This window comes from Caenorhabditis remanei, chromosome X, assembly GCF_010183535.1.
Source record: "Caenorhabditis remanei strain PX506 chromosome X, whole genome shotgun sequence".
In the NCBI taxonomy this organism is placed as follows: Eukaryota; Metazoa; Nematoda; class Chromadorea; order Rhabditida; family Rhabditidae; genus Caenorhabditis; species Caenorhabditis remanei.
This window is the reverse complement of record NC_071333.1, coordinates 10,479,629-10,491,251: the sequence shown is the minus strand read 5'-3', so window position 1 is coordinate 10,491,251 and position 11,623 is coordinate 10,479,629. Positions and strand designations below refer to the sequence as shown.

General features: G+C 38.3%; 2 protein-coding genes across 2 annotated transcripts; one reads left to right on the top strand and one right to left on the bottom strand.

Annotated features, from left to right (window-relative positions):
* Window positions 1–585: 585 nt before the first annotated feature.
* On the top strand, window positions 586–4,716 carry GCK72_024070 (uncharacterized protein; the record flags this gene model as incomplete). Its single annotated transcript, XM_003117801.2, has 14 exons — window positions 586–642; window positions 689–824; window positions 876–1,053; window positions 1,102–1,192; window positions 1,243–1,379; window positions 1,428–1,624; window positions 1,669–1,846; window positions 1,893–1,988; window positions 2,033–3,631; window positions 3,686–3,868; window positions 3,915–4,060; window positions 4,106–4,351; window positions 4,404–4,484; window positions 4,532–4,716. The coding sequence occupies 14 exons, from the start codon at window positions 586–588 to the stop codon at window positions 4,714–4,716; spliced, it is 3,510 nt and encodes a 1,169-aa protein (XP_003117849.2).
* Window positions 4,717–5,721: 1,005 nt separating this feature from the next.
* GCK72_024069 (uncharacterized protein) lies at window positions 5,722–10,558 on the bottom strand (the record flags this gene model as incomplete). The annotated part of the gene is made up of 17 exons (XM_053735704.1): window positions 5,722–5,876; window positions 5,961–5,996; window positions 6,042–6,488; window positions 6,567–6,614; window positions 7,341–7,504; window positions 7,576–7,637; window positions 7,771–7,873; window positions 7,921–8,061; window positions 8,112–8,258; window positions 8,307–8,438; window positions 8,483–8,632; window positions 8,753–8,965; window positions 9,045–9,263; window positions 9,311–9,397; window positions 9,537–9,613; window positions 9,667–9,812; window positions 10,072–10,558. 17 exons carry the CDS (start codon window positions 10,556–10,558, stop codon window positions 5,722–5,724), a joined length of 2,814 nt encoding a protein of 937 aa, XP_053579270.1.
* Window positions 10,559–11,623: the final 1,065 nt, after the last annotated feature.

The following is an 11,623-nucleotide window of genomic DNA, read 5'->3' as shown; positions in this document are numbered from 1 at the left end:
ATTCCAATCGATGTCGATTTGGAATCTCTTTTTCTCCGTCCGTCTTTATTCAACGTGTCAGAGACAAAACTATAAAATTTCGTTTTCATCAATATTGTTTTTATCACACCGATTGTTCCTCGCTTCCCTTCTTTTCTTTTCCCTCCGGCGGGCACAGAATTGAACACCAACAGGAGGAAATTTATGGACAGCGAAGCGGCTGCATCGCGGCTATGAACCGTCCGTATCACGCCGTCAAGCTCTCTTTTTTCCTCGTTTTTCTTCATTCCTCTTTCTATCGACCTGCTGCTTTCGTGCACTTTTCTCCGGGTTCCTTTCGTTTCTTTCCCTTCTGCATTCTCACAAAGCAGTAATCGCGCCTAATGTCTAGATGTTTGCATATATGAATAAATGTCCTAGTTATAAAAGAAACGAGTGTTGTAATACTAATCAACGTGCGTTGAGCAATTAGTTGTATTTTCAAAATAAACCATAATTCTCTGCGGCTTTGTTTTTAAAACTTGGAAAACGGCTTGTCTTTAATGAAACATTTTCTCATTTGTTAATTACAGGCCAAGAAGGGCATCGAAACATCGGCGGGCCGTCATGTCCGCCAACTGGGACATGTTGGTCATAGAGGACGCAAGCGAGGAACAATTGAACGTATGAAGTTCCCAATGAACAAGTTTTCAAATGATTCTAATTTCAGAGAACCGTGTCGTTTGCCGCTTGTCTTCTCGATCTTGGAAATGGGATGTCCCAAGAGTGGCGGTTCACCGCAAACAATCACAACACCTATATCACATATTACATGCGCACCAATCTCAACAGAAATGTTATCATAAGTGAGTTGAAAACTTAAGAACAATTGGAGGTTTTATAAGCATCTGTTACAGAAATTGCTGACGATTTGGTTCTCGCAAGAATGGAGTATCTCATGAAAATTTATCAAGGATATGAGAGATCTCAAGGAAAAATGAACTGGCAGTGTGCAATCAATCTCATCAACGAGTACTTGTCCGAAACTGCGCTTCTTGGAGAATTCGAATATCGTAACTTCTCTGGAACTAACGCGTAAGAATTTTTAAATTTAGTTATAATTCAGCAAGTATTGATATTCAGATGGTCAGCTCCAAGGCCACATAAAGACGGACAAGGATTTCGTGAGGGATATAAGCGCGTTACCGGCCAACGAAGAGATCTTTTGCAAGGGGTTTACTTGCAGAATCTTTATTATAAATATTCTAAACATTTACATTTCAGAACTTAATGCCTGGATACGATTGGCTGTTCAGCAACAAACTTACAAGTTCGAAGCCATGTACAAGATTGGAGAGCGTGTATCGCGCCCGTCAGCAATCTCTTCTCTTTGGAAAACAAATTGAAAAGCCAAAAGAATGGTAAACTGCTCAGACTGTTACGATGTTTTGAGTATTGATGATTTCTAGGCAGTACGACGAGTGGAGACATGATTTTCTCCAGCAGCAAGGAGAGAAGACGATGGTTGAGGAACACAAACCGAGCGACAGATGGCTCATTTGCTCTTTTATCGGATTGATTAATCGCAGAGAATACAGAGAGTTCCGTATTCGTTATACCACTGAGATGATGAACTTCGATGTTCTAGATAAGGAAGCTTTAATCGGTTGATACTTTCACTGTTTCTATTTATTACCAATCTGATTGCAGATAACGTTCATGCAAAGATTAATGCAAGAGAAGAAATCTCGGAATACAAGTTCATGTGGGCTTGCATCAGAGCTGCTGTCAACATTAACAATGCTAAATACTTGTATGCTCTTTTCCAACAAGGACCAGAAGCTCTTGACCGTTTTGAGGATGAGAACATGAATGAGACACTGACAGAGTGAGTATTCACCAAATTAACAGTTCCGTTAAAAAATTGTTTACAGCTGGAGTGAATCTGGACCAATCGAGAATTTTTATCGCTACTTCAATAAGACTCTCCACTACCAAACAAAAATTCCTGCTAAGCCAATGGAGAAAATGTGGGTGGTTTTCCGATTGTTTTGAACTTAATTTCCAATTTCAGTCACCCGGAGGTTACCAGATCTGCTGTCGAATTCATCAATCAGTTCAAGGAAAATGGCACATCAGATGGTGGCTCCAGCGATGAACATTTCAAATCGCACGCACTCACTGAAGCTGATATTTATCCCGGCGAATCTTCACAATCTGGACCGAAAGAGTCAGATGTTAAACAAGTCACTCAGGAAGGCCAAGTTCAGAAAGGAACCAAAGTTGAAAAGACTTCTGAAAAGGTGACATCAGTTGTTTCCGCTCCAGAGGACAAAATCGTTGTTTTGGAAAAAGACATGATTACCAAGAAATCTGTTGATACAAAGTTGGAAGCGAAATCTTCTTTTCTCTTCGAACGCAAAAGTCTTTCTTATGCAAAAGTTGTCCAAAAGTCTCTTCCATCAGCAAATGGATCACCGAGAAGTGAGAGTCCAAAACAAGGAGAAAATTTCTCTGAGTCGGTTACGAAACTTTCTGAAGGCAAACCAGAAACAGGACAGCTAGAAAATCAAGTCGATGAGAAAAAAGAAGAGAATGCATCACCTTGGAAGCAAGTCGGCCCAAAACATAATGGCAATCGCTCAAACAACAACAAGAAAAATGGAGGAAATAAGAAAAATAACGGCGGCCCATCTGCTTCTCCACCAAAGCAAGAACCAAAGAAAGTTGTTCTTCCAGTAACCGACGATTTGAAACGTAGAGGAGCTCCTTCTTCCAAAGATGAAACTGACACAAAAGAAGTTTCAAAAAAAGAAGTTTCCAAAAAAGTGCCGAACAAAGCTCCTGTTAAGAATGATGGCAAGATGAACAACAAGAAACCGCCTGCAGCAAGCAAAAAGGTGGAAGAACCAACTAAACCCGTCGGGCCAAAAGAAGCAAATCTGAAGCTTGAGAAAGAAGAGAAAGTATCCGATGAGAAGGATAATGGTCTTCTGGCTAAAGAAGATATGAAACATGATTCAGAGCCTTGCTCATCGAATGCTTATTATTTGCTCTCATCGAATCAAGAGATGGCAGAGCAGCCAGAAACACCAGAAATGCCAGAAGAACCCAAGAAACCCACAAAGACCGCTTTACGAAAGGCAAGGAAAGCAGCTGCGCTGTTGGAACTACAAAAATCGAATTCTTTGGAATCTGAAGCGGTGGTGAAACTTGTTATGGCAGCTGATGACAAGACAGCTGTTGAGGCAAATTTTGATGTTGAAGTTCAAGAACTCAACAAGAAAAAACAAGATGAAGACGCTAAGAAGTGTGAGGAGTCTGAGAAAGACGTTGAGTTGAAGCCTGATGATATAGGAAAGATTGAGGACGCTTTGAAAAATGAAGACGCATCTAAGAAGGAAAATGAGCTCATCAAAGAAGGCATCTCTTTGAAGAAAGAAACAACAAAACAAAACCATGCCTCCAAAAAAGAGGACGCATCCAAGAAAACAAATGAATCCAAGGGAGAAGACGAATCAATAAAAAAGGATCAATCACTAATGGAAAGCTCATCCAGGAAGGAGCTGACTCCTGTTGAAGCTGTTTTCTCTGACAGCATGGCGACGTTGTATGTCGAAAACGCTATACTCACAGCGCAAGGATATTGGATAGCCCCATACGCCCCAGCAGGGTATGTTTCAAACACCGAAAACAAATAACAATAATTAATTGTATTTAATTGCAGGCAAATTTCCTCTAATGCGCCGAATGATGCACCTGCTCAGAAGTCCGGTGACACCAATGCTGAGACCGATAAATACATTCCAGGACAGAAAATTACTTATGACTATCGTCCAGAAGTTTACCCTGATGCGGCTGATTATCCATTCGATGGATCAACAACTTCGGAACAAACTGAATCAGTCAAGTAGGGTTTGTATGCTTTTTTAGGTGTTAATTTAATATATTTTCAGGCAAGAAGAGTTGAGAGAAGAAACGGAAAACGATACAGATAGTAACCAACCTCTTGCAACTTATGACGCGGATGGAGAGAAAGAAATTGAGCTCGCAAATCCTGATCAAATGTTTCCTGAACGTACTTGTGACCCCGATCTTCATGGTAAGAAAAGATCGTATTGGGCTAACTAATATAGTTTTGTTTTAGATATGTTCCGCCGTTTGAAGTTTATTTACGATAAGCAATCTACTGGAGGACTTCGAAACTTCAACGAAAGAAAGAAGAATGTCGTCAAGAAGAGACTCAAGACATTCATGAACGTTTACATTTTCCGTTATAGAATCGCAAAAGCCATGCTTCACATTCTAGAACAGGATATTGTCGCCGACCTTTCTGGAATGCGCGAGCGTAGCGTTATTAGAAATCTGTGCGGTTACATTGGCGAGAAAGTTGGTAAGAGAACTAATTGTACTAGTTCCAAGATCAAACACTACTTATCTTGCAGAAGAAGACTCCGACACATTGCGTGGTCGAAACCTCGACAGACTCACTGAGAATATTCGATTGGCTGGTGTGATGGAGGGTGGTGAGTTTCGCATTCTAACATAATGTACATTTGTATTACTCTTTCAGAAACAATAATCAGAGGACTTCGTTACATTGATTTGAGACTCTCCGAACTGGACACCACGGATCCACTCCATGAACAGTACCAGGCAATCAGCAACAGAGTCTACGACCTGATGACAAAACAGCAGACCCTTGTGGTTTACTTGGGAGGAAGTGTGGATTACCGTGGATACAAAAACCATAATTGAACAATTTTATAAATTTTCACCTGGTACTTTTCCGATTTTTTGTGTTTTTTTCTATCCTACCATGGGAAAAAATGTTGACATTGGACTGGATTTCATTTTATTCTATCTTAATCATTCTATCTTTTTTGTTTCTGATGACATTCAAACAATTGTAACTCTACCATTCTGCTTTGTAACTTGCATGACAACTTTTCTCTTATTTCTTGCTTTCGCCCCAGTATTTCTTCTATTGCGTTTTTTTTCTGATTCTCTCTTCATAATTCAACTTTCCCGTTCAAAATTCCCGACCCGTTCCTTGTCCCAAGTTTTAAATAGTGATTTGCCGACCCATCATTCTAAAATTCATTTGGCTAACTCTCATTGGAAAGTTCCAAATTTCGTAATTATTTTGCTTTGATAAGTTTTCGACAAATAAAAACTTGCATGCCGGATCTCTTTCTTTATTTTATACCTGAACTAATTCAATTTCAACAATTCAAAAAATTACTTCGGAATACGTGATTTATGCAGAAGAAAAAGACATACTTCAAGTGAAGAGGATGTCGAAGGTAAAAATGAAATTTTTTGTAGTTCCAAAAAAGAATAGATTGAAACAAAAGAGAGCAACAAAAGTTTGTGTAAACAAAGCAGAAAGAAAAAAGTAGCGGAGATAGTTTTTGGATTTCACATTAAAAAAAGAGATTCAAATTTGTTCAAAAACCGGGAGGTCAGAATTGGGATTTTGAAAACGGAAATTAAAAGCTTGGGAAAAATGGCAGACGAAACTAATTTCGCATATCCTGACAGAAGTATCAACGTGCAACGTTGAAGAGGTAAATGATGAGGATGGAAACTAAGCTGCGAGAGAGGGGAAGAGAGAATGTGGATGAAGAATAAATGGGAAACTAAGGATTAGGAGAACAGAAGGGGAAAATGGAAAACATCGAGGACGGAACATTTTGGATTTAGAAGTATGAAGACTGAAGCAATACGAAGTTACTAGATAAAGGATTATTTAGTAGTACTTCACTTCTCGAATGCTTTCATCGTTCCCTGTGCAAAAGTCATTGGTGTCGGTTCCCGGGTTGTGACAATTTGTGCAGTTACACGTGGTGGGCCAAGAACTCCTGAAGTGGGATACAAGTTGAGCCAAGCTGCACGCGGCGGAAGCCAACTTGCATCTGGAAAGTTATAGTTTCTGCTGTATTGATCATGTGACACATGCTGTACAAAACTTCAAAAAGTGTTAACTGAATATTACTTACAGAATGATTGCAAAGATGCGAAATCTGTATGTGAAGCTGAAAATTGACAGATAGAATTGAAACCAATGAAACATGAAATACCTGGTAATGAAGTCATCGCTCTTCGTAGTATATCCTCATTCTTGAAAGTCACGTTGTTTCTGATAGCAAGTTGAAATGTTCGTTCAACACTTGCGGACTTAGTTGGGACGGCAACTTGAGCTTGTTTCAATAATTCGAGATTGACGATCGGAATCTCTACTGGGCATTGTATATGAACCGGTGACTGCGGAGGTGGTGTGCGGAGATCAATAATTTCCATTACATTCGATGCCGCAGCAGGGGCAGGTTCAGAAACTGTAGATGGTCCTCGTTGTGGCGGTTGTGATTGAGCTTCGATTATCAGTTCTCTGTACTTTTCTTGTTTAGTTTGCTGGAATTGTGGAGTAGAAGTTTCCTGTGAAGTGTTTTCGTTTGATGCCTCGTCATTGGGTTTGGTTTCATTAAACCCATTATGATAGGCCACAGGTTGCACAGAAGCTATCATCCCTGAAAGTTTGAATGTGTTATTGCAAATACACATTATACATATAATTATTTGTCATAAATTAAATAGGAAACATGTACCCAGCTGAGTTTCCGTGTACTTCGGGCTTGTTGGCAACGAGGCGTATTCTGCAATATGAAATTAGAGAGAAAAAGTAGAATAATCTGGTGTGAATGCGGCTCAAAACCGAAAGAGTACGTGAGACGACCACTTTTTTTCTCTTCTGATCTACATTTCTCTTCAGCACTCTATTATCCCCTGCTGCTTGTTTTGTATCAGCCTATTTTCTTACTGATACTATGAGAAAGTGGTATCCCTTGAGATTTTAGTTGGTATGATAATTCATCATTATTAACGTGAAAGTGGTAAACAGAAATTTACTAGAATGTAGGATTCTGATTTGGTTAGTGCTCCGCATCTTTAATCAACCAACTCAAGAAATCACTAGTTTAAGTAAACAGAAAGTAAGTGGTGTTCTATATTATAATTCAAAGCGAGAAGAAAAAATGAAAGTCTGATTGAGAAATGAATACGAAAAGTACGCATCGATGAGTTCAAGTTTTCGAAAAAGCTACTGATATACTAATGTCTAGTAAGATTAACAAATGATAAAAATAGAGATGTTAGTTCGCTCGATTGTCTTATGCGTATTATGTGATGTCGTCATTGAATTATCCAGTGAAACTACATTCGGCAGGATTAAAATACAATCAGGCTATGAATCTTGAGATTAACTGCACTAGAATAAGATAAAATTGTGTTCTGGATGTAATAATTTCTAGCGGATTTTGTTCTGAGAATCTCAGAAAATCTTGAGAAGAACTACATATTTGGTTTTCTGATTGAATAAATACCTGCTACAATATTTCCGTGATCTCTGTGCTCTTCGTCGAAGTCTGCAACTTTCTTTTTCTTGCTCTTGGGCTCATCCTCTGATACCTCTTCTGTAGGACTGACAATGTTGTTTGTAGTTGTGTTGGTTTTCTCTTTTAATTGGGAACCGTTTAAAAAACGAGAGCTGAAATACAATAATTAGTGAAATCTTCTTGAAAACGAGACAGTCATCTATTTCAACGCCGCACTACTCACCTGTCGGTTTCTCCAACTATGTTTTCTTCTTCACCTAGCAACAGAAGTGGGGTTGGTTTAATCTGTGTAATCAAATTCCGCTTTTTTGTGAAGACTTCAGAAAAACCGGAAATGTCTTGCTCCGTTAAGCTTGTTTCGTGTTTGTTACCATTTAGATGTGAGTTTCTGAAAATCAATTTCTAAACTGTGATTCACCTCTGTGTTCAATTCAGAATACCCATAATTAGCTTTATCCCCGTTGCAACTTGTTGAAGTTGAGATCACAAATGTCGATTTGATTTCGGGAGTAATCGGAGTTCTGTAATGGTTTTTTTTTCTCTAAAATCTGACTAGAAGCTTGCTCACCTCAAAATTTCTGCTGCTTCGTCGTTTGTGTTTTTGGCTGTCTGCAGTTCAAGAACTGGCTCTAAATTTTTTTGGTAAACTACTGTGGAATCAGTCGATATAATATCTCTGGTTGAGATCTCGACACTTGGAAGATTAGAGCTGGAAAAACTGAATGTTTTTTGGAAACATACGTTTGGAATTCAACGTACCTCATTGTCTCATCCACTACCTCACTAGCTGACAACGGCCCTAAATCCATAGAAGGAAGAGACACTGGTCTCGCATTTTGAATTCCCGAAGTTTCGGATGGAATTTCTTCATCCTTTTTGTGCTTATTGTTATTTGGTAGTGAAGGTCTGAAAAATCTCAACGAAATTTGGATACTGAAATAGTGGTTCACTTACGGGTTGCATGGTGCTTCCCCATCCCCAAATACTATCGGTGCAACCGCATTCTCATTCATATTTGAGATAAGTGGAACCACAGTAATGATGATTGGAGTATTCATGTTGTTATTGTTGATTGAGATATCTGGGCTGAATACCAAAAAACTGAGTAGTTATCAAAAATAATGCCTTACCATGCAGATTTATTAATTGGCTTTGACTGGTCGAATAGTATTCCCGTTTCGTTTTGTATCACGGAGTGAGGATCTGATTTAGGAGCTGCTGTTAATACAGTGAAAATGGATGGTGGCTCATGTTCTTTATGACACGAGCATGTGCCAAGGCTGTAAAATAGAAATTGAAGTACCAATTCCGAAAAACCAATTCCGCTCAGTTTCGGAAAATAGAGATTGAAACCTTCCATCTTCACTTGTTTCCAGTAAATTCATGTTTAGAACACTTACCTTACAAGCTCTTTTGGTTTTTCTTCTTTTCTGTCTGTCTCTGGCACAAAATCATTCAACATATTGCCAGCACGATAGTCAATTTGTTCACTGTCTTCTACTTCTGATGTATGCTTTTCATTTCCCGCAATTAGATCTTCATTTTCCGATGTTGGATTGTTGGGCACAATCAATTCATTTGGTTTGTGACTATCGTCTCTCATATTCACAGAGCTGCAAACTCTTATTATTATTATTGATGTACACGTTTGCACTTGGTTTCGACTTCTTGTCATGTAACCTATAAATTTACCTAACGGGTTTCTTTTGCTCCCTCTCTTTTCCGAAATCTTCTGCGGAAATGGAGTCACTCATTGTCATACCAACCGTCAAGCGTAGCGCAGGCTCATTAATCTCGTTTCCTTCTGGTGCCTTTTCGCCATGTTCTTCAACACAATTTTTCTTTTCGATTTTATTACCATTGGCAACAACAAATCCAATCGATTTCTGACTATCACCCTCTTCCACGTAACTGGAATGTTAAAAATTTCAAATCTGTAAGAAATAAATTGTACTCACTTGATACTTTTGATTTGGAGACCATTTTTGATGCGTGTTTTAGCAAGATGCTGTGTTTCCACGTTTTCCAAGAATACTAATACAGATCTGTAAAAACGGATGAGATGAGTTGTATATCAAAGATGGTAGAGTCGGAAAGTCTTTACACTATTTTCTTTAGTCTTTACACTATTTTCTTTAATGTTTTTTAGTTTCCTAGCTTTTCATTTAAAAAGTTATCATGTACCTGCTTCTTTCACTGCTGCCATCATTATTCGGATCCACAATTTGATTTTCTATCAGATCTGGCTCAAGATTGGGTTTCTGAGAAAAAGTGTTAGTTCATACATATAGATTTCTCATTTTCAATATCTCACTGGTTGATGGGTTTCAATATCTGAAGCTTCCGACGGATTTGATGTCAATCTCTCTTGAATTGTTGAATTCGTCAACGGCTGCGGTGGCACAGGCTGATTGAATGTGTTTGGATCTGATCGCAGAGCTTTGTTTTCGTGACCTTGGCCTGAAAGAATATCGATCACTTGTCGAATTGTAGTACTCATTTAAAATGAATTAGTTCAGTAAACCTTAAAAACGCTCCAAAACGAAAATTAAATAAGCGGGTCTTTCTAAATGTCTTGTTCTTAACAAAAGTAACAACTAGAAACAAACTGTTTTTTCAATGTCTAACTTACATACTTCAAATTCTCGATTACCGCATAAGAGACATGTCCATTCGTCAATAAATGAATGAATCAATCAATCTCTGTCTATTAACTAACCTTGTTGAGGATTCATCTGTTGAAGATGTTGCAAACTTTCCTGCCGCGCATCAGGATATCCTAGCTGACCATTTATCTGATATCTTGAACGATCGAATTGCTCTCCTCGTCGGTAAGTGGAAAATCCTTGCTGGAAGTTTTGGAGTCTCCCTACTCCAGGTCCAGGAGGTCGTTGTTTATTACGTCGTTTTCTGTTAGCTCGTTTTCCAGAAGTTCTCTGTTGAGATCTTGGAGATCGTTGTTTATTACGTTGTTTCCTTTTAGTTCGTTTTCCAGAAGTTTTTGGTTTAGATCTTCGAGATCTTCGTCGATTTTCAAAAGATCCTTGGTTATATCTCGGAGTTCCCTGAGGATGTCTGAGAGGTCGTCCAGGTACTTGTTGATATACTGGAGGGTTGAAATAAAATCCATAATGAACTTGCCTCATCATAGCGTTAGGAGGCCCTTGTTGGAAACGTCTATTGCCCCGACGGTTGTTCGTGTGCATTTTCTGGAATATCTACTAGAGCGTAAAATGAATTTTGGGTAAATAAGTGTAATCCGAGGAAAGAGGGCAATTTGCGTTTGTGTTAATTTATTTAGAGGTAAAATAACAAAAAAAAGGAAATTCGCAGAATAGTTAGAAAATCTCCTAAATTCACGCTATAGAAATTGAGGCTGGAGTGGATATGAAACAGCTGCGCAAATAGGAACATGTCTTACTTTTAAATCTAAACACCTAGAAACATACAAGAAAAGTACAACAGTGAACTTTTTGAATTGGATGCTCAATGTTTCCAAAGTGCAAAATATATTTGAGAACAACGGAGGAAAAAAAAAGAAAACATGAAAACTTGATTCTATCAGAGTAGATAACCATTTTCGGACTCTATAATCTGTAGCATATCAATAAAAACAGCTTTAAACGCTTGTTTCTTTTCTCACTTTGATTTCGAAAAGGCGTTGTCATAGGAACATGGAGAGAATCAGAGAGTATGGGTATGAATCATTGTTATCTACTTGAAGCAAACGTGTTCAAAAATAGAAAAAGAGAGTCAGAGTAAATTGAACCACCATCAACCACGAGATGCTGAGCAGAGAGTGTATATGCTTGTTAAAGTGTTTTTGATTCAAGCAAAGTATTCTTGAAATACTCAAAATATAGAAATGAAACGTCTCGCGTAGAAACTCATATTGGAAGTCTACTCAAAGTGTGAAGCTTTTTGAATGATCTCTTTCTCATATTTTATTGTCACAACAGCATAAACAGAGACCAGGGGAGAAAAACTGAATGGTTGAGTAGGACATGAAATTAATTTTTTGAAAAAGAGGACAAATGAATGTGGAATCCATTAGCCTATTCTCTACAATGAGGGCTATCACGAACGATGATGACTTGGAAAGGTCAAAACTGACAATATTATGAGTAAGAGGGTTTTTGGCCTGGTTGAAACTATTGTTTAATAGTATAAGGAAGCTCAAGAAAATATTTTTGTAAAAACATTTTTCTCTTCAACAATAGCGCAATAGATAAAACTGAAAACGTGCAAAACACTTTTAAGGTAATATTCCA